This window comes from Copadichromis virginalis, linkage group LG6 (assembly GCF_057382275.1).
Source record: "Copadichromis virginalis isolate Kocher_CV1m ecotype Utaka linkage group LG6, C_Virginalis_male_GT1.1, whole genome shotgun sequence".
NCBI lineage: Eukaryota > Metazoa > Chordata > Actinopteri > Cichliformes > Cichlidae > Copadichromis > Copadichromis virginalis.
The window spans coordinates 41,692,467-41,716,255 of record NC_140623.1 but is presented as its reverse complement, the minus strand read 5'-3'; the positions used below and the strand labels follow the sequence as shown (position 1 = coordinate 41,716,255).

At 40.7% G+C, this 23,789-nt stretch overlaps 1 protein-coding gene across 7 annotated transcripts in view; it reads right to left on the bottom strand.

Moving 5' to 3' along the window:
- sorcs1 (sortilin-related VPS10 domain containing receptor 1) overlaps window positions 1-23,789 on the bottom strand; it is a 194,768-nt gene that overhangs the window by 49,958 nt on the left and 121,021 nt on the right. For all 7 annotated transcript variants that reach the window (XM_085460487.1, XM_085460488.1, XM_085460489.1 and 4 more), the window contains exons 4-6: window positions 12,550-12,708; window positions 4,991-5,064; window positions 1,884-1,948 (exon numbers count right to left, since the gene is read on the bottom strand). In XM_085460487.1, the coding sequence (XP_085316613.1) occupies window positions 1,884-1,948; window positions 4,991-5,064; window positions 12,550-12,708 (298 nt within the window). The remainder of the gene's footprint in view (window positions 1-1,883; window positions 1,949-4,990; window positions 5,065-12,549; window positions 12,709-23,789) is intronic.

Here is a 23,789-nt window from a genome sequence, read left to right as displayed (position 1 = left end):
TGGCCCCTACATTACTCGTGTCAATAAAGTGGTCCCAGTAAGGGAGGAGCTGGGTGGAGGGGAAGACAGATGACCACAGAAGCCAATTGCTTTCTTTGCCTTCAATCGCAGCGCTGGGAAAGCGCCTGTCCCCACACGTTAGCCTCTGCCAAATATGTGCCGGCTCCCCCCACGTGCGCATGATCAATAGTGATAGTCTCTGGCTGTGCGACTGTAACATCTGACACGATTGATGTCTGCTATGCATGTTTGGATGATTGGCTTTCCCTTACTGTATTGGCCTCAGAGAGGTGCCATACAAACTCTGTGAGATTGAAAAAACTAACTACAATCATTTAAGTGTTAAAGAGAGACTGAAACGTGGTTAAAACTGAAGTGGCAAAGGCCGATATATCCTGACTTTAAGTTCTTAGTAACACCAATAAAGCTAGATCGTGTTTTTTAACTTCTTTGACCTCCTAGGACCTGGCGTCCACATATGTGGACATCACATTTTGGGTTATTTAGACCAAAATACTCAATTTTGCTCTACAAGGGCCTGATATCCACTTGTGAGGACATTATACTGCCACTGTTCTATCGAAGTTTTATATGAATATCCTCACATATGGCTCTCATTTTTCTTAGAAACAAAGATTAGGTAAAAAAAAAAAAAAAATCTGCCAATTCTTTGTTTTTACTTTCATCAGGTCCCAATCAGCGCAAATATCAAAGAGAAATTAAAAATGCATGCCGTGGAAGAGTTTGGGTCTTAGGAGGTTAAAACTGAATTTTATCCATGAAATATTTTTCTTGCAGAAAAAAAGATTAAAGAAAAATAGCTCCAGCAAATAAATAAGCATCAGTTTGTCTGACAGATTGTGGAATAAGAACAGGCTCTTACTAGTTTTTGTACAAACTTTTCTCCCATTTTTCCACTTTGGACTGAAAATGAAAAACCAATGACAGTCCACCCAAACACGTATTTTTACACGAAACAGGAAAAGAACAAACGTTGTTTCGGTTTATAAGAGTAGGAAATAAAAGGCCAATCTATCTCACTTTCAAAAAAGTTGTTTTTTATTTGTACTTTTTTGTTTGTTTGGTTTAAACTCAAATAGATCCGCGTCGATTGCAGTGATGCAATTTTGAGAAAGAAGGGAGGAGTCTGTGGGAGTGGTGATTTATTAATACCAACCACAGATCGTCCTCTGTGGAAAAAAATAGCAAGAAAATTTTCAGAAAGCTATCACAATGATAGTTATCTCAACAACAGATAAAAATAAATCAAGTCATATCTGATTTACTGAGTTACCTTTGGGGTTCAGCACTGAGCCCTAAAATCTTATGTACTTAGATTATATCTGCAGGGGTTTTAAAACTATTCAAATGTACTTTTGTTTTAGAACGTGCTGTTTAAAAGAGTAGATGCTGTAAGTTTCTGTCCATACTTTTGTTTATCAGTAATTTGTGCTCTTTGCATTTAATTCAATCCTTTTCTATATTTATTTTTATTGGCATTTTGGGTTGCTGCTGAAAATTGCCGAAATTTAGGGAAAAATATTAAAAATATAAGAACAAGGAGTCGCTCCCAGAAAAGTGAAAATGAACCCCAAATATCCCAGTGTTCATTGTCATTCAGGACGAAGAGTGTTTCTTTCTACTTAAAAGAGCCCCCCTGAGCTAAATCACTTGCTTTTAAAAGCATTCTAATATATGCATTACTTTTCCGTCCGTTGTCATTGTGTGTCCCCCAACTCGGCCATTTCCGCTGTCCCTTCGTATTACCCTTCAATGGAATTGTCCACACAACTCCCAATTCTTCTCTACTTTAGCACAATGTTCACGATACAGTACAAAGACGGCAGAAAATGGAGCACCGGACTCGGAATTCAATTACTCACGTCCTTCAGTGATGCTGGTTTCCAGGTGAATTAAGCCCGGCTCTTTGTCCAAACCCATTTTCGACCTGAAAGGCAGACAAATGTGTTTCAGGAACATCACTATTGGTCTTCTGCCTTCGGGCAGATGTCACCTATGGCAGCTGCTGTCTAACACGAGAGATTGCGTGTTGCAAAGTCAGACAAATTTATGACGACGGATAGGTTAAGTCAAGCACTATGACAGTCGTGCTTAACATCAGCAGGAGCTGATGTTAAGGGAAAAAGAGGGCCTCGGGTTTACTGTGCGATCTAAATGTTCAGAGTCCCCACAAGGTCCTTTTTCGCCCAGAAAAATGGAGGAAGATGTTTCCTGGCATCATTAGGAGAGGAAAAGCCATTGATTTTTCGCACTACAGTAGGGATGCCCGCAGATGGAATAGCATATAATCATTACGGCATTAAATATGTATTAAAAAGACTGGGGGATCAGAGGAGAAGCAAAGGCAGCACACACAGAGGGGAGAGAACGGGGGAGGTGGGGCGAGACGGGGGAGAGAAGCTGGGAAAGAGGCTGTGTCGACAGGTAGAGCGCACACACAAACGAGGAGGGAAATAAAGGGGAGTCTGTGTGAAGCAGACACAATGAGAGGCAGAGACCACTATATCGTTTAATCATTATTATACTTATTGGTAGTATTGGTAATTTCCCAGATGAAACGCAGCTGTGAATAGCATGGCCTAGTTATCTGAGCCACATTTCCATTTTCACTGAATAATCCATTCAGGTACCCAGGAGCAGTGTGAGACGGGCACAGAAGAAGTGGACGGTTTGTTTAAACTTGTGTATTTTCAGTGATGGCACACCTACAGCGGGGCGTCTGTGTGTATGACACTCGTCTGAACAGCTGTGTGGCCTCTGAAGCGACTCAGAACAGGCATGCATAAAAACGAGATGCAGCCGTCGCCTTGCAAAAGTATATCGCATACAGGCAGCTCTGCACGCTTTTCACATTTGTAATGTCACAGGCAAATTGCACACGTTAAGCTCACAAACTTATTAAATGTGGCCAAAGTTAGAACGGCGTGTGGCCAAGTGCTGCTCAGGTTTACCAAAACACGAAATGAGATTACACTCTTGGTGGCTATGTATATTACAGATATAAGCTCGCTCTGCAGCCTCATTACCACGACTACCACCACACCTACTGCACAGCGAGCGTCCCAAAATAGAACTCTGACAGCTTCTGCAGCATCAGCCCTTCAGGCTCCCTTCACTCCTGGCTGCCCAGCTCGTTACTACCCGACGGTTCCTCTGCAGTTAGTCGAGGTGAAAGCTTTTTGTTACGTGTTAGTTACAGCACAGAGGGCAGACGTGCTAGATAACACCGAGTTGGACAGCAACTGTGGGGCGGTGGCAGTGAGGCAGCGAGGGAAGGCCAGGGAACATTGTAACAATTATGAGAAGATGAAGCAATGCAGCAACGTTAAGATGACAACTTGTGTTGCTGGTTAAGGCCCGCTGAAAGAAATTAGTCGATTATTTCAGTTGATTTCATCTCAGTGGACGAGAAAACTTTCAGATTCACTCCAAACTGGTTCTGAAGCCTTTTTTCATGACTGAACTCGACGATCAGGCACGTCAGACACATGAATAAAGGAAATCTTAAAAACCTCTCTGGCTCATATTAAGTAACATTAACTATGTTATTATTGTGGTAACAAGAAGGTAAATAGTTATTATGCCAACATCAGGAACACGTTTATCGTTACTGGGATTTAGATAGGCTCGTTATTCGTTACTTCATGTGTTGCGTTCGACTTATTTCAGAAATCGGAACACGGACCTGGGAATAATGTCACACTCGAATAAACGGCGTTCTGGTTAGCCTCATCAGAGAATGCTGGATTCCAATATGGCGATGCCCTTGAAAACGGTTGGTGTTGCTAGCCCTCTACAAAAAAAAATGACTACTAAACACATATGCAGCTTATCTGCAGTCTGGAGTTACCTACATCTTCCTACTCGGAAGGCAGAATTTCCAAGATCCAAGTACAATTGAAAGCACCACGACTGCAGTTTCTGTGTTGGACATAAAAAGTGCACGTGACACTGTGACGTAGGCTAGAATCCTGGCAGCAGTCGACGACGGTCCAGGCGTGGGATTTCTCTCGTGGAATTATGCACATTCAGTCAGGGAAGCAACACATTAATAAGTGCATTCTGAGTAAAACCAAAGTTACTTTCCCTAGTAACTAGTTACTTTGAAAGTAACGAGTAACTGAGTTACTTTTGATAGAAGTAACTAGCAATGTAACTAAGTTACTAATTACTAAGTAACTTACCCAACACTGTTTATATAGCACCACATCACAAGGCCTCAAGGACTATTGTAGCTTTGGATTAATTCTATTTTTCTCAAAATGCCTCGACTACGTTACTTGAAAGTTGACTTTTTCTCACGTGACGATTTAAAAAAAAAACAAAAAAACCTTTAAATCATGTACAGTCATGTAAAAAAGGTTTTTTTTTTAAGGTTGTATGCATCCCTACAAATTCACAAAAACTACATCTCTGACTCTGCTCAGACATGCAAAACTGCCTGTGGGCAAACCACAAATCTTCAGACAAGACCAAAGTGGAGACGTTTGGCTGAAATGATGTGAGAGACTTAGAAAGTCACACAGAAAATGAACACTACAAGTTATTCCAGCTACAGCTGATTCTACAGGAGTCATGTAGTGCAATAGGACTGCAAAAAACGTTCCTTTTCAGATGATGGTGTGTCACCGTAACACAGAGGGCAGACAACATGCTTGAGCACAGTTGGACAGCAATTATATGGTTGGTGGGGGAGAGAAGGATTGTCACAATTTCACAGACATTAAACAATTGCTAAATATGGATGAGCTGCATGTTTTTCTCCTAGAATATGAAAAATGTTATCAGCTGGCTGGTTTGAAAAAAATAATATATTTTTCAAAATTTACAAACACTATAAATAAAGAAATATTCGGGCTCGGTTGGATGCGTTGTGCAAGCCAATGCTGTAATTTGTAAAGAACAAAAACCGTTCTGCATCATGGCTGATTTAGGAACTATCCTACACTATCGAGCGCACCGTACGTACCAGTAGAAACGATTGGGAGCCACTCGCTCGTGCACCAGCTGCCACCTCCGTCCAAACTCCACCGAGCTGTAGAGCTGCAGAAAGACAACCAGACATGAGTATTTCGTCACATGCATCTTAACACTTGCTGAAATTGACCGTTTTATATAACACTGGCCTTTTTCAGATCACGAGCTGTGTTTACTCTTTACTGTGGGTTTGTTTTCACACCTTGATTTATTCGTCAATTTAACAGCAGCAGCGTAACGAGGAGTGGGAGACGAGCTTTCTCACAATATCTCACACACATATTTGGCTCGAGTCGAAGGTATTAAATTAGATTAAAATTTACATAATATTCAAACACTGCAAATGAATAACATGGCTTAAAAACATCTAGCAGTGTAATCACTGTCTGTCTTCCCACACGGCTGTGCGTTACTAGAGAACTCTTACAGAGAATATTTTGCCATGAAGCCATTAACACAATGAAAAACACGATAAGAATGAAATGTGTAGGGTGCAGCTTTTCATACGCTACAGAAATGTGCCTCGCTGTAACAAGCCTGCAAACTGCAGCGACATATGAGGTATGAGGAGCCAAAGCGTAGTGGGTGGTCTCCATACAGACGTTATTCACTGGTGGGTAAATCGCTGGAAGCTGAGATTTTATCGTTTACACAGTAAGCAGAGAATACATGTGAAAATCTGTGTGTAATGCATCCAGATGTCCACAAAGGAGCCCCCGAGTGTCTCCGTTCATTCCAGACTCACATCCACTGAGAACTGAGAGACTTCAGCTTATTCAAGTTGTGTTCTTCAAGCAATTATGGAATTACTGAAAGACTAACTGACTAATTATCTGTCTTCAAGATACAACGTATTACACTGAATTTGTGATCTCGGCACACTGATATTCTAGATTTTGTTCATAAAGTTAATGATCTGTTCTTCAGGAATAACAGCAGTAATAATAACAGTGGTATCAGTGTGTGTTTGTATTTTTCTTTACAAATCCCCACTCGCCATGTGGGCGGTCTTTACCAGCAGAATACGTTCAAAACCTTTATGTTTATATATAAATATATGTGGTGGCTCCTAGAGACAAAACACGTACAAACTCCAAAACAGAGCTACCTAAGATCACTTAAATTAATTGAAAGCACATGTGTATTGTTTGTGTATTTATACACCAGCACTCATATATATTCAAATAATTTAAAAAAAAAGTTCATTTACCTGTTGCTACCACACATCACACTTATGTAGCCACTAAAGCTCAACACTGCACCTAGCATCCTGGAGCACTTCTGTTGTGTTTTGTACGTGCTTCGGGGTTCGTATGTGCTTTGTCTCTCGGGGCCACCGTAAATATACTTTTATTTATTCACTCCACATAAAATGTAATAAATAAATCATATAATACAAAAACCAACTATTTACATTTAAACTTTTAACTATTTAAATATTCAGCTTTTTCCTTTTAAACAAATTTAAAGTGAAACAACACAAAACACTGCAAACCACAACACAATTAAATATAAATTATAATATGAAAACAAAAAGAAGATGCATATTCTCTGTCATATGGACCTGCATGAATAAGCTTTCTGAATCCTTTATCATCTGCACCTGAAAATAGTTGTGGATGATTACTATACCTTTCTAATGTGACGTTGTTGTCCCTGGCTCTCTCTCTCTCTCTCCCTCCCGCTCTGTTCCTGTGCTACTGACTGTAACTTCCGCCCCTCCCCCCTCTGCCCAGCGCAAAGCACAAGGCTCGCGTGCAGAGTGAAGCGGGAAAAAAGTGCGAGAGAGAGGGTGAGAGAAAAAAACCCTATGGCTCCAAATAAGGAGTTCACCTCAAAGACCCGGCCCTAAGAGCCGTTTCGTTCGCAACCGACACATCACTAGTTTACAGACAGAAAGATGACAGGCGCACACACACATGCTACCACAAACATCAATAATGGGATTTTATTGTACCATACCGCTGTGTTAATCAAGAATCTATTTGCAAAAGGAAGTTATTAAAGTTCTAATTGTTAATTTGACTGTTTTTAATTTGTTTCTTGTTTTTTTCATATTCAGTTTCATATTTCACAATGATGTTTTTATAAGCTTTTTCATGACAGTAATGTTGTCTGGATGACGAGTTTGAGACGAGGGAAGTGATGGAAAACGGTGGGACTGCATAACTCATCAAGGAGGTGCTCACGTTTAGGGCGAAATTTATATTAGACATGCTTTTTTTGTAATACAGTCTTTTAAATCTATATTCTTTAGAATTATGTATAATGTAATGTATTATGTAGGATAACTGGATATAAAATGCTTAAATATTAATATTATGGAAAAACATCTCCCAACTAAGAAACATGTTTCTCATATTTACAAAATAAATGAGTCGTGCCAAAATACGGTTTATATTAAGGAGAACTGGTAATTAGAATTAAATGCTATAATCACTGATAATATATGGGAAGCAAAAGCTGTCACAATGTATCTTATATACCTAATAAAGAACTATGCCCTTGGAGAAAATGTGGGGAAACAGCAGATTATTCACATATTTGTGGGGATTGTCCAATAATTCGAGGATTCTGGAAAAGAATCAAAGAAGAAACAGAAAATCCTACAAGTTAATCCTCCATTAAATTCAACCTTATTTCTTTTAGGAGTTATACCTAGAGAGGCATATAGCCCAGACAAAAAAAAAGAATCTACAGATACTCCTATTGATAGCTAAGAAAATGATAACTGTGAAATGGAAACAACCAAGCCCACCATTCATAACACAACGGAAACAGAGACTGAAAAGAGTTCACACAACGGAGTGAATGACAGTGAGCGTCCACCAGAGATGAAACTGTGTGACCAGAAACCTGGTGAATGAACAAGAATCCTGAATGTTGCACTATAAGGTTATAAACTCCCCTCATGATATTTTATTTTATTGATCTTGGTCTGTTTTTCTCTCTTCTGTGGTCCTTTATCAGAGAATGTTAACATTGTGTTTGTTTGTTATCACAAAAAATACTAAATTGAAAGTTCAAAAACATCAAATAAAATGTTTAAATATAACAGTTTGTAATATGATAATGAGTTGAATTCCTTTTTAAAATAGGCACAAAATATTATTTCATTAAATATTTCATAAAGGCTTTTAAAATCTATTTAATATTTTATGAAGTGGAAGCAGAAAAGTCACAGTCAAATATCTGCAGACCTGTGCTTCTTACTGTACCATGAAAACTATGATTTTTTTAATCATTTTAATCCTACTCTGACTCTTTATGTGCTATTTGAAATCAAATGTAAAAAATCACATCAATCCATTTTTTGTTTGTTTGATGATTATGCAGGCATCTGCGTGCTGCTTGCTCAGTATATCAACAACCTTGACAGTCTTTTTGTCCCCAAACAACTGCATTCTCTGACAAATCCGTTTACTCTGTAGCTTACAGCTGGAATTTAATGAGCCATGAAACTTATTTCAGTGTTTCAGGCTGGACCTTTTTCCATTTTAAGCATGGCCAGCCATGCAGAATGTGTAAACAATCATTTATTAGTGGATAACAGAAATGTGACTCTGTTTGTTTATATTCATTTATTTTCTAATTGCATATATTTACTCTGTGCTGAAGGGTAGCATGGAGGCCTGCATTCAAAAAACATCCCTGAGACCGTGTCTTGATAGATTATTACTGATGTCAAATCAATGATTGTATTCTGTTTTTTAAAAAAAGTTTTACTAATTACTCTCTAATAGCATTTCACTTTAAAAGCCTTAATTATATGACTATATTGCTCAATATCTTTAAATTAAAAAAAAAACAGCTAAACACTCAGCATGATGGTGACTGTAGAAAGCAGTGGGGCTTCTGAGACACGAAGCTTACCTGCCTCATCCTAAGTATATGCAAACTATATATTCACTATCGCATCTGGTTCGTGCGCATTCGCGTGTCGAACAGCGACGAGACAAATGGCAAACAGCACAGCTGATAAGATTTCCATGACATCTATGCAACGCTGTGCTAAGCAGATGCCAGAGAAAGGAAGTGGGAGGGGGCAGGAAATCACTCTGACTAATTACCCTCCTACAGCAAGTTAGTATGTAGCCAAGCAAGTGACAGCAACTGTTAAGTTGGGTGCAGGGGGTTGACGCAGTCTTTACAACCTCCAAAAGGTCTCTTAGTCAAGAAATTCAACAGCACTGCCAAAAAGGAGGTGAGCAGATTGAAAGAGAAGCACTTTAGGGTGGAGATAATGCATGTGGGTGGGAGCACAGCTGGGTGGGGGAGGCAGCGAGTGTAAGTGCAAGAAAGGGGGGGGGTTGAGCAAGTCCTGACACCTGACATACAGCGAGCAAAGAAATGGTACAGAAGCAGAGCATGAAGTTTTAATATACTGTTTACTACATCATCTGCTGGGTGATGCAAGGTAGGACATCACCTGACAGCGCCGTGTTGGTGCTGTTCCTGTGACATCATGTGTCGCTCCACCACCATCAGTGACCGCGCCCCGGCTTTGCTTTCGACACATAATTACCTTTATGAAAGGACGGGTTTTAACCACAAACACGGGCTCTTCTTGAACCCAAGCCTCATAAAATGGGACTAAAATCTGAAAATTAAAACCAAAACCAAAAATGCTGAAAAATGCTGATGTTTAATAACAAAGAATCACAGATCCGCAGAGTGTGCTCTTTGCTGTTGTGCGGCAGCAATACCACATGCAGAGATAGACTGTGTCGGTTCCTCCTTTGCTGCTAAACAGCCCCGACCCATTACGGCATGAATCCAGTAGATCCTTTTTATCATTTCAGGACCACGGAGAGCACACATGACTGTGTTTTTTTGTGGTGGACAAATTCAGCTGTGTGCACGCTGACACTATGTGACATATACATTTCCAGTTGGTTTTATCCCTTTAAGTACTGTAAGCTTTCTTAGTACAACAGTGCCACAGAACATGACAATAGAAAACTGTCGTATGGCTTGCAGTACTACATTTGAACCTGACAACCGTTTCCTTCATAATAACTCTACATGAGTATGGCCTATATGTCTATAGTTATATGCTTTCCTGATTCCAATTAACAAGCGGTGCCTGTCCTGTTGATCTGCAGCTGAATATCTCTTAGTTTGCAACCTTGTGCTAAATTGCACAGCTCTTGGCAGACGAGGTGTGTCATGTTGAAATGAACTGACCTGTTTAGAAAAACAGAAAAGGTTGTTTGGTCAATCATCCATAAACCTACCCACACCTATCAGCAGCACATGGGATTTGCACTCACACCCTATTTAGTAAATCTGTCCCTACAACTGATAGGCTAACTGTGTGTGTGTGTGTGTGTGTGTGTGTGTGTGTGTGTGTGTGTGTGTGCATTGTGCGCATTGGAAGCATCAGTAAGAGCGTGATTTACTTTCATTGTAAAAGAGACAGGCAAGTTCACCCACACTCTGTACATCCACATATCCACGCGTCCACAACAAAGGAGGATCCCTTCATTATTCATCATAGCTGAAATATTAGACCCAAATGGGCTGAGCTGCAAGAAAAGCATTTTTATTAATGCAGACGGTCATTTTAAAATGTCTATAAATTCCACCTCTTTTTGTTTCTGCCTCAGACATACAGCTACTTTCTCCCCACACTGCTTCCTACATTAGATGAGTCAGTGTTTTCTCCAATCTCTAATTTTCAGTTTGTGTGCTAATAAAATGATGACTGAGAAAAAAAGTCAGTGTCAATACTGAGGCTTAGTTCATAGTTATTTCAGTGTAGCTTTCTCTTTTTTTGACAGTTCTTTAGAAACTCGAGAACTTTAGACGGAAATGAGGAGCTGAATGAATTCACAGCAGAGAGTTCACTCCGCTCGTCAAATTGGGTCAATAAAACACAAAAACCTTGGCTCCCCCCGACGGATCGTTAGTAAGTTCAGAGTCTGAACAAAGCTACCGTGTGCTTTAATACAGCTCAGATTAAGTCAAAGCTGTTTCATTTCAAAAGAACAGAAACAGTCATAAGCATGATAGAGGTCAGAGGTCACGAGTTCAGCTTCTACCACACGCACAAATTCCCTGGAAATGATTTATTTCTTTTATTTTATTACCAATACAAAAATGGTTTCAGGTGCACTTTCAGAGCTTGACTGAAGAACAAATCATACATACTGAGAAAATGTAAAAAGAAAAAAGACTCTTTGAACATCTGGGTCACCAGTTGGTTTGAACTTCATATCTGTACGTTTTAAACCAAGTTCAGTTTACTTATCTCAAAATTCAAACGCCGTGAGACTCTCAGTATGTTGTCTGTGGCTTAAAAGAACCCAATAAGCTAAACAACCTACAAAGAGATAAACAACTAAAGAAATCCTCCATATATAGAGCTAATACCACCTGTGAATTATTTAGGTTCAGCAAATGTGCTGAATAAATAAACGGGTTGAGGATGAACAGGTGTTTGTTTGTTTATAAAAACAGAAATGGCAAATCAACAGACTCCACCTTGTTTTATAAATGCAACATGTTTATGAGGTTTTCAAAATACATTTTCTATGAATTAATATCACTAACAGTGAGACTGCGCCCACTGAAGTTTTAAAGTGGCTCATTCTCCTCATGAGAAGCCTCGTTTTAGCCATGCTGGAGGTGTATTATAAAGTCTGGCTTCATATGTGGTGGCATCATTTTGAAATGCAGTGCATTCAAACCAGGTGACTTGTTAACAGCTAAGATGCTTAAGAGATTTAAAGGAATTTCTCAACCTAAAACCGCTCGTTACGTAGCTGCAGGCCCGCGTGAGCTGAGCTGTGTGGGTTCTGGATTATTGGGTTGGTGCATTTTAACTTCTGAATCACTTATCCGTGAACATGGTTCTTTAAACAGCACACAGCTGCAGTGTATGGAAGCCCACTTCCACCAAGAGGAAGAAAAAAGGATTCTCTGGGTTGAATATAGCAAAAGGAAATTAATTTAAGGACTGGGCCTTCCATAGAGGGCTTGTTTGTTGTCTTAGTGTTGCTTGTCTAGTGAGTGCTGTCAGTCTTTTTCAGAATAACTTGGCATTTCTCAAGGCTAAAGTACTGTCCCTGTTAAAAACAGAGGACTATATTATATGCCATTTTGAATTTCTCCACATTTGCAAACAATGACTGGTCACATAAAACAAGAAGGCTCGAAGCTGATATCATGTTATTTGCTATCTTGATGTCTTTGTGACACTGGCCCTTGCCTGCAGAGGTAAAGTCAGAAGATGAGCCAGATTTTTTCAAAGTGAACTTCAGCATATACGTCTGACTAAAAGCATCATAATTCCCATCTTTCTCCTGTTCTCCTGGTGAAACGGGCTTCCACGCCAGTTTTAATATTACTATCCTCACTTATCCTCTTCCCTCTCAAGTGAAACTCGTGAACTCTGACCCGTGCTTGAGCTAAACTCTTGTGTAACAGGTTTATCCGTCTTGCTCCTGGCCACTGTAATCCTGCCCTCATTGTTGCTTATCTTACTTAACGCTCTTTTGATTCCTTTTGAACAACTGGCCACTGAACTCGCCTCAGCCGTTCTCTCACCTTCTGGTCATGGCTGTAGGCGAGAATCCAGTCCTCCTGCTCAGGGTGGAAGAGAAGGCTGAGGATGTAGAAATTCAGCCGGTACTTCTGGTAGGTGGCTCCTTCATCAGAGCTGATCAGAAGGCTACTCTCTATCTCCGGATCGGTTAGCAGCATGATCTGAAAATGTCACAAAGATGAAAGATTAGGGACACTGCAAGCAGGCTGAGAAAACAGCTCACAAAACAGCAGCAGTAACAGTTAGCCCAAACAGAGCAGAAAGACAGGCCAGCGGAGGATAGCCTACAGTGAAACATTTGTGCATCAAAATGCAAGCGTGTGAGTTTTCTTCTTTGATTGTGCTGAATTATTTGTCGCTTTTCTTCCAATTCACCCACTTGTAAAAGACAAATACACAGAGACAAGTCAATCAGAACTGATTACCATATCTGAGATATAAAGCATATTATTACCAGTGAGGCTGCAGATTAGCATATAAAAACTTGTCATCCACAGTCAGTTTTCCACTGATGATACCATATCGCGAAAAATAATTTGTATCTGTTAGGTTTGATGATATAATCAGTATGATACATCTTGCAGCAAATGGGTGTGTGTAACAGCAGCAGCGTGCACCCGCTGTTTGTCTCTGTCTTCATGCTCACTGCCTATGCTCAGTCAGGCCTTAAGAGCTTTGATTTCCCATGAGCTTCTTTCTCTTCTTAGAGGTCCAACTTTTCTTTTGCCAAATTCTGGCACAGCCCCCAGAAAAAGGACAAAAAAACACCGTCCAAAATTCCTGCTTATTATCAGATGCAAATATAATTGAATCGGTGGACCTCAACCGCCATAAGTACTGTCAGCATCAGGAGTAGCAGTAAAGTAGCAGTTTGCTGAGGTCAGACACTAGAAGGTGTTTGTGAGTAAAACACAAGCAAAAAACAACCATCAGAACTCTGGTTTAAACGTCAGGACAGTTCTGACCACGATAATCAATCCACCCATCAGTCCATCCATCACTTATCCTGGTCAGGTGATGTGTTGGGTTAGCAGTCTATGCTGAGACGCCCATAGCTCCCTGCCCTCAGTGAGATCTACGTCTCCTCCCAGTTGGACATGCTCAAAAAAGTGACTCCACTCTGAGCTACTCCTGAATTTGTCTTCTCACAATATCTACAACGCTCAGCTATGATAGTCAGGGTGGGGGAACTCATTATTACAGTTCCACTAAGCATGGTATGAATATCACATTCTGGACTTGCAAATTTACATTTGGATGTCAATTAGGTGACAATTCCATATAAAGGGGTAGATGTGAACCTAAACCTATCCCTAACCAGTTGGCCGACAGCTTCACGGATTTTAAGATGTTAAAGAACGCAAACACCGACTTAAGGGGCAAAATGTGCTGTAAATGTTTTAGAGGAAGCACTGCTTCAGCATCCATTTCTGGAAAGGGTTTAATTTCCACAGGACATGAGAAAAACATCCCCACTGTTCTCCTACTGTCCTGTCAAGGCTGGAGGGAAAGGGATTTGTTACAAATGTGTTACTGTGTACCACAGGCAATAGGCTTGCAGAGGAGCTCCAAGAGCCCTGGTAAATTTTACACTACATACAGGCTGTACTGGCTGAAAAAGTGACGAATATAGTTTTATTAGCTGAAAATATTAATCTAAAAGTTTTAGGATCGAACATTAGGAGACAGTAAAGCACAGTGTTCCTGGCAGAATACAAATACAGCAATATCTGGGAAGTATATGAAAAAAGTTTGCAGGATAAGACAGAAAATGCTGAGCTGCTGAAAGTTCTCGAAGAAGAAAAAGATAAGTGTGTTTAATGTGATCACAGTTCACAGACACTTTTTCAGGTACCTATAGATATATAAGTATAGGTACTGTAAGACTAGAATGTTTGTCGCGTTGCTATTTTGCTCAGTGCTGTTTCTGTTGGTCAGTGTTATTAATGACAGGTTTCCAAACTAAGAACCTAAAACAGTCCAATGGGAAAACTGAAAGTTCACTTATGTGCATGATGATCATTTTACCTTCAATATTAGAGCATTATTACTGAATGTTTTGGAGTTCTATCGTTAACAGTGTCATATATTTCTACTGTCCTATCCTAAATGGTTGCCTTGTGTTTATAAGCTTTTATCCATCCTCTCTATGGTCTGAGTCTTTTTGGTGACTAAGAATATATAAGGTAGTATATAAGGCAGAGTTTGACTCCTTTTGTCAGCCCAATCTTATTTGTCGAGTTTCATAACTGTGAAAGCCTAGCTCTGTTTTTTCTCAATTACAGGCTGTTAAAAGTGCCAAAGCTCTCGCAACGTTTCTGATGCCAACGTGTCGATAAAAGCAGTCGTGTAAAGTTGTATAAAGAAAAGTCCCCGTGTCTTACATTAGGTTTAAAGATGGCCTTTAGCATGACAATCTCCGTGTGGCCATTATGTCACCAGACAACCGAGAGAATGAGAAGACACACTGCTCTCACAGTCAATATCCGTCTCGGTGTGGCAGCGTGCGGTCGAGTGTTTCTGTTCACTCATGCCGGTGAGTCATTTGTCAGCACTTGCTCGGGCAACAGCAGCCGTGGTAGGCAGGCCCACTAACACCAGTTCATCAATCACAGAAGGCAGATATAATGTTACATACGTGAGCCACATGCTAACCAATCCAATCAAACGCACTCAAATGCTGTCTGAACTACAAACCCCAATTAAGGGTTTTCTCATTCCCTGGAACAGCGACGCAGGTCCAATAACAGACAACTTTATAATTGCTGTTGTGTTTGTGGTGAGTGGAGGATTACAGGAACATTAAACACTGTTGGCATGCTTGCAGAAATGTGTAATCCACTAGTATACATCAAAATATGGAGATCAATACAGCCTGTTACAATGTGTAAATACAATATGGTAATTACTACAGCTATGATGCATGGCTCTGTTTTGGGGGGGGGGGTTCCCCCAGCTTTGTTCTCTTGTATTAAAAAAAAGACCACTTCATTAACCTTTTCAGACACGGACAAATAATGGATGATGCTGTCAGACAGACACCACAACATGAAAAAAAAGATTCTTGTAGCGTAATGTTGTTTAGCTCCACAAAGTGAGGGTGTGAAAATAGCTTGGTTTTGCCTTGTTTGCATTCAGTCTCTCGCCTCACTCGCTCCACGTGCAGCATCCCAGCATGCAAAAGAGGCTCGACATAAAACTTCTGCATGTAGAGGTTCACACGAGCTCTCATGAATTCATTTTGTGTGGGCTCCTCCCAGCGCAGAAAGCTAACACATGCATGAACGGACTGAATACAGATACTGGATTCCACACTCTTATACAAAGAAGAAATGGCAGAGACAATGCAGCTAATAAATGTTACATTTTAGACAAAGAGCAAAGAAACTTGTCAGATGAGAAAATGTTGCATCCTTTTCGAACGCATTTCAGGTGTAGGCTGTGGCCTTTTCTCATTCTCACTCATTATAATGAGTAAGCTCCACTAATGAATATTTTTAATAAAAGCAATGGCTGACATGATTCAGAGACAAACCTGTAAATGCACCTAATGTGGCTTTTAGCCTCTTTTTGCTGAGGGGCTTGGTTTTTAGAGGGACTCGGGTACTGTTTGCTTAAACCTAACTTTGCCTTTAGCTGCAAGAAGCTGCTGTTTTGTACAAAATTTTTGTACAAAATCTTTAAGAAATCTAAATTTATCTGGTGCACGGACAAAAGATTAGTGCTGAGTATGGAGGAGGGTGAAGATTTTACTTGCAGTCCTCAGATGGAAAGAAGACTGAATCTGAATCTTTCTCAACTTTGGGATAGATTAAGTATATCTTGTCTTTTTACTTAATGTCTGTGTCAAAAATGATAATTGTAATCAGTGAGGTCTAAATATTCCATTTCAAATATTCAATTAAATTCAACTATATCTAGGTGTTTTTTTGGGGTTTTTTTCTCCTGTTAACAAACCCAACCATCCATCCATGACGGCATGACAGTTCAACACATTCTGATCCCAGTGCATCAAATACTGCTGCTCATATCCTGTCTTCCTCCTCTCTCCCCAACCGGTCGCAGCAGATGGCCCCGCCCCTCCCTGAGCCTGGTTCTGCTGGAGGTTTCTTCCTGTTAAAAGGGAGTTTTTCCTTCCCACTGTCGCCAAAGCGCTGCTCATAGGGGGTCATATGGTTGTTGGGTTTTCTCTGTGTGTATTATTGTAGGGTCGACCTTACAATATGAAGCGCCTTGAGGCGACTGTTGTTGTGATTTGGCGCTGTATAAATAAAACTGAATTGAATTCATAGAGTCCCATATGCCACATTGCTGGATCTCTAAGTGCTTAGAGGTTCTTAGGTTTTTCAGCCATGAGACACGGTTCATGTCCGGATTTGGTAGTTTCATATCTTGGATTTTCTTTCCTTGGCTTTCACTTGCCAAATTTGATTTCCACCAGCTGATTACCTTCATTTCCTCGTTTTTTTTTTGCAGTTGTATATATGCTGTTGGCATCACATTTAAATGTATGCATTGGAAAGTGATTCTAAAGGTTGTTTAAGTACAGTTGAGAAGACAGAAGCAAACAGGCTGGAAAGAAGCACAGTTTGCTTAAAGCTTAGCTAAATTTTGTGGCTTTACAAAAAAGCGTCTCAATGTCAGCAGAAACCCCACAATTGTCCCAGCTTGGCACTTAAAAATGTATTCTTCATCACTGAAATGGTGTTTTAACAAAATGATTGCAGTTTCAAAGGACAGTGAATATCCATCCATGAAAAAGACTGAAGATTTTTAGATTTTCTTTTTTATGTCTCAGCTCACTGCTGAGTGTTGAAGTGCTATTCAGCTGTCGTGTTTAATACTCCTACTGCAGAAAACAACAGTCAAACTCGGGGTATTACTTTCAAACAGATCTGTGGCGTCACATTTGTAATCAGTAATATAAACAGAACTTTAATAATGGTGCAGTAATGAACCCACAGTAATCAAATTCAAAGTCACAGATTAACATGTAGTGCCCTTCTGAGCACTGAACAGTCTGGTCACAATGCTTAGGAACTTTGCCCTAAAACTTTTCTTATCAGCACTCACACTCTGTGTGTGTGTGTGTGTGTGTGTGTGTGTGTGTGTGTGTGTGTGTGTGTGTGTGTGTGTGTGTGTGTGTGTGTGTGTGTGTGTATATGAGGCCAAAAAGGTTGAATATGACAAAGGTTAATGAAGCATGTTTGTGACTGCTGGAGGACATTTATGTGTAAGGAGTGTAATCCACCACTGCAGCAGCATAAATACTCTGTAAGAGAATATTAATCAAATTAGCTTCATATTTTCCATTTCATATATTCAGCCTGTAATTGGATACCAACTCCTCTCAATAAATCTATGACTAATTTCTTGCAATACTCAGCAATAAATAGTGTTCGTTGCTGAGACTTTAAGCAGGTCCAGATCGGGAAAGCAGAGGAACAAAAGAAACAACCTGAGATTTATTCTTTCTCTGGGGAAACTCAATTTTCGAGCTTTGGGGATGATTTTTTTTTTTAACTTTTATTGCCAAAAATAACAAGGCAATTCACATCAACAACATGACCTGAGACCAAATCTGCAGCATATAATGGTGAGGCTTATTCAAAAACTTAATTTAAAAGAAAAAAACATATATACACATATACATGCATACATACATACATACATACATACCAATACCTAAGCACAGATGTAACAATGTTAAGGCTTGAGTGTCCATCCATCCATCCATTCGCTTCCGCTTATCCTTTTTCAGGGTCGCGGGGGGCGCTGGAGCCTATCCCAGCTGTCATAGGGCGAGAGGCAGGGTACACCCTGGACAGGTCGCCAGTCTGTCTGTTTCACCTCTCATCCGAGAAGCTTCTTCAGTTCTAAGGTCAAATGGTGGAGAGTCCCAGATATAAACCTAGTGGGAGTTTCCCCTCACAGAGGGACAAAAGGACCCCCTGATGATCCTCTAATCACATCCACAGGACAAGACTCAGCAGTCCATCTGCATCTTAAGGATAAAGGACACTCTTTCGAGGATGCCAATGTTCACATTTTGGACAGAGAGGACAGATGGTTTGAAAGAGGAGTGAAAGAAGCATCTATGTCCACTGTGAGCGACCATCTTTGAACAGAGGCGGTGGTTTACGACACCAACTCTCTGCCATCTATAATCCAGTTTTGAGATCCCTTCCCAGACGCCTTAACGCCCACTCACATCCTGGGCCATCTGACCTCAGGAATTCGCATGATAAGGTGGGGCCAGGTTTCACAATGAACTCACCCGAAACTCTGCCTGATTGGGACCCACACCCAGTTTCACACCTTGGCTCAGGTGATTAGAGGATCATCAGGGGGTCCTTTTGTCCCTCTGTGGGGGGTTACTCCCACTAGGTTTATATCTGGGACTCTCCACCATTTGACCTTAGAACTGAAGAAGCTTCTCGGATGAGAGGTGAAACGTCTTCAAGCAACTTAAAGAAGTCCAGACGCTTTTCTTTGCAAGCTCCTTTGACTACGATGACCTGGATGACTGAGAACCTTCACAGACATATTGTAGTTGAGCTGTTATCGGTTCCATCGTATAGACATGTCTAGTTTTCAGAAGCCACTGGGCAACTGTGGGTGTTTCTGGTTTGAGCCAGTGATGCAGGAGAAAGTGCTGCTCATAGAAGAAACCATCAGGAAAGATATCCAACAAAAAGATCAGAGGATCCATTGGGAGGTTGACTGACAATATGTTTTGTATAATGTTCTTGACATCCATCCAGTACTGTTGTATGTAAACACAGTTTACATACACAAACATTTACATTCACAAACCCACACCCTCTCCAACATTTATCACTGACGCTACTTTTGGATAGAAAGGTTTTCAGTGGAGTTCTAAAAAAATCTTAATTTAACCTTCCAGTCAAATTCCTTCCACATTTGACTCCCCACCCCTCTATGGCAGCCACAACAGACACTCTCCCATGTGACATCATCCAACATTATATTGAGCTCCATTTCCCATTGTTGTTTTATATGATAGGTATTATCAGACATGTCAACCAGCAGTTTCTGGTAGATCAAAGACACTTGGTTTTTCAATGTACCCGACTTTTCAAGCAGTTTTATAAAATGGTTTTCCAACCCGATTGGTTCTCTTCTAATATTGTCCCAGTCTTTATGCTTTGTAATGTAGTCCCTTAACTGTAAGTATCTATAATGGTCCCCTGGGGATAAAACATATTTCGCCCTTAGCTGGGCAAAACGTTTAAGAGTATTCTTTTCAAACAGCTGATTGACTGTAATCAATCCTTTCTCCGCCCACCTCAACATTTCCATTTATGGGAACTGCTCGAGACATGGTCAAATTCCCTTTTAACATTTTTAACACTTGGTTCCAAATCTTTACGGTATGCTTGACCCATGGGTTAGTTATTTTAATCTTTTTCCGTGATTGTGGGTTGAGAAATGGGAGACTCCGAAGGGAGATACCTGGTAATGAATACTCTTCCATAGATACCCACTGCATTTCTGAATCACGAATAATCCAGGCAGCCATTGATTTTAATTGAGCTGCCCAATAATACATTCTGAAGTTAGGCAATTTGAGGGCCCCTTTTTCCTTTCCAGACATTAACATTTTGAGTCTGACCCTTGGTCGTTTATTCTGTCAGATAAATTTAGATGTAATGCGTTCTAATAATTTGAATGCAGACTGTGGGATCAAAATGGGTAGGTGCTGAAATAGGAATAATAGGTGTGGAAGAATATTCATCCTTATACATTCAATCCTCCCCATAAAAGTGAGTGGGAGTAGGTTCCATCTGTCCAAGTCCCTCCTAATCTCCTTGAACAACCGATCATAATTGAGTGCAAGTAGCTGGTTTTAGGAGTAATAATTACCCCCAAGTATCTGAAGCCCTGTTTGGAGCGTCTAAAAGATACAAGATGATCTAGCTGTGTGGGCCAGTTGCCAACAATCATTAACGCCTCAGATTTATTTGTATTTATTTTATAACCTGACACTGTACCATAATCTTTAAGGTTGCTCAGAAGAGCTGGGACAGAGGTGACCGGATTCTCTAAAAATAGCAGAATATCATCTGCGAAAAGTGACAGCTTATGTTGTGTATTGGTTTCATCTCTAATTCCTTGTATGAGAGGGTTGGATCTGATCAGTTCAGCTAACGGTTCAATACTAAGAGCAAATAAGGACGGCGATAACACTTCACCCTGTCTAGTGCCACCGCCTAGAGAGAAGAAGTCGGAGCAGTGACCATTAACCCTTACCCGAGACCTGGGATTTTTATATAGTGTTTGGACCCATGAGATAAAAGTCTCATTAAAGCCCATATGCCTGAGAGTCTGTTGCAGGAAGTCCCAATCTACCCGGTCAAAGGCCTTTTCTGCATCCAGGCTCAAGAACATTGAAGAGGTGTCCCTTTCCTGTGCCATAATCTGAAGATTGAGGGCCCTTCTAACATTATCTGAACCTTGCCTATGGAAAATAAAACCTGTTTGGTCAGGTTTCACTAGTGTTTTTGAATTCTATTTGCAATAATGGCTGTAAGAATTTTTAAATCAACACAAAGCAAGCTGAGTAAAGTCGGGTCCTTGCTTTCTTTATGGATGACACTAATAATAGCTTCAGACCATGACTGGGGGGGGATCACCTTTAAATAATGCATAATTATAAACTTTGCATAATATCTGCTCTGTAAAATCTTTTTCTTGGGGTGGAACTGGCGCCACACATCCACTAGGCCCAATTCTTTAATCATTGTATTTAAACTACAAGATTTTTTGGATTTGGGGCCATTGTGTGCCGGGAGTCTGTCGACAGCTGCTTTCAAAGTACAATTGAAATCACCTCCCACCAAGATCATTCCTTCAGATTTTTCTGCTCTTAATGATGCAATATTCTTGAAGAAATTTGGACAGTCCTCGTTTGGTGCATATAAATTTAGTAAAGTAATTTTAGACCTCCCTACAGAGCTAATCACCATCACATAGCGCCCTTCCCTATCTGCAAATGTATTTTCATGGTGGAAATATGTTGACCTGCTAACAAGAATTGCAACTCCTCTTTTTCTCCCATCCTGATAAGTAGAGCTATATTGTTGTTCAACCCACTCTCTCCCCAACTTCCTGTGTTCCCTTTCAGAGAGGTGAGTCTCCTGGAGCATTGCTATGGAGCACCTAAAGTTTTTCATTTGGTTCAGTACCTTTTTCCTTTTAATTGGACTATTCAAACCCTTTACGTTATACAAAACACAAATTAGATCTTTCATATCTTAGACTCATATCCTATACAGACAAAACTAAATTATTATACTCAATGAAATAATGGTCCACAATTGGTCTCAGGCCAAGATAAACAAAACCATTTAGAACTAAACAAACAAAGAACATTAAGAACAGTAGCTTCCACGTACCCGACTGGATTAATAACAACCTGAGCAAACCAGTCCGCGGTGTATCCTGGGCGGAGCGTGGTGACAAGTCCTCCGTGGGGGAAAAACACAATGTGTTATTTCGTCGCTGTTGCCCGCTCGCAGAGCGGCTCATTGCGACTATATAAGTATGTGGGGGGGGGGGTATCCACTTGTGTGCGCACTTTCCATCCATTGTACAAGCAAAAAATTTTTTTTATCTCTTCCTAACATTTATGTCCAAGAAAAACTAAAATTAACTCGGCAGGAGTGACATCTCAGTCCTCCATAAGGAAAGTTTTTATTTCGGCAAGGGAGAGGGTCATACCTGCCCCAGTTCCCCCAGCGGACCGTCGGCACCGGGATTGCTCCGTTTCCATGCGCTCCCTCTGGTCGACTCGCACTTGTATCCCCAGCTCTTGCAGCGTCGGCAGGGCTTCCATCAAACTTGAGAACGTCTTCTCACCACCATCTTTGAACAGTCTCAGTTTTGCTGGAAACACACACTTGGCTCTGATGTTTTTCAGCTTTAATTGCTTTACCGCATCTCGTACCAGTGCCCTCCTCTTTTGCAGTTCCGGGGAAAAATCATGGTCAAAATATATCTGCGTGCCCTTATATAAGACACGCTTCTGGTCCCAGGCTTGTCATAGAATGGTCTCTTTCACAGAGAAGTCCCAGAATCTGACCACCAGTGAGCGCGGTGCTGCATCGGGGTTCTTGGGTTTAGCAGCGAGGACTCTGTGTGCTCGCTCTATTCCAATGTTAAGATCAGCGGGAAGTTGAAGAGTTGATTCACACAGCTCTAGTACAAACAGCTTAACATCTCTCCCCTCACTCCCTTCTGGGACACGATAGATCCTCAGGTTGTTTCGCCTTAGTCTATTTTGCATGTCCTCGCATCATGCTGTGAGATCCATTTCTCTATTTAACAAGTACCGGAGGGCTCATTCATGACGCCTGGTGGAGTCTTCGTTGTCGCCGATCTGCTCCTCCATCTCCATTGTTCTGTTTTCCAGCTTTGTCATATCTTCTCTCAGAATCTTGAAAGACTCTGAGTCTGAGTCTGAGTCTCTCTCGTCAGAGCTTGCTGTGTTTCCATATGCCCGTCTTTGTTATCTTTTCTTATCTTCTCCAGTTCTGCTAATATCCTCGTTTCTGCATCACGAGTGCTAGCAGTAGCATTAGCATCTGCATTCGAGGACAAAGTTAGTTGCTTCAAATGCTCGCCTTTATCTTTATTTTGATCCTGTTTGCTGGATCCTTTGCCTCTCAGGGACAATGCCATGCTGGTTGAAATGGAAATTGCCGAGTTTTAAAAATTGTAGTTAGGAGTAATGTATTAATCTGGACGGAGCTCGTTCCTTATGCTGCTTGATTAGATCAAGGCGTCACCGGAAGCCCCCTTTGGGGATGATTTAATAGAAGTTGCTAGACTTGCTTCATCCTTTTTGATTGCAGAGCAGAAATAATAATAAAAAAAAGACAGAGAAGGCGAACACCTAAATACCTAAATCCACCTGAGGTTACAGTTTGAACTGGGATTGACGGAGCCAGCAGGAGCCCAGGAGCCAGCAACGATCTTGTATTTGTAATCAGACACAGGAAAGCTGCACAGACTAATACCACTTTCTTGTTTCCTTTTGACTGGAAATCACAACCAGTGTGGCATTTTTGGACACAGTTACGTTGGGGGTCAAGGACAGTTCAAACTTTCCACAGACTTGAGCACTTTCAACAACAACAACAACAATCTTTATTTATAGAGCACATTTAAAAACCAATGGCATGCCAAAGTGCTTAACATAAAACAAATTAACACAAGT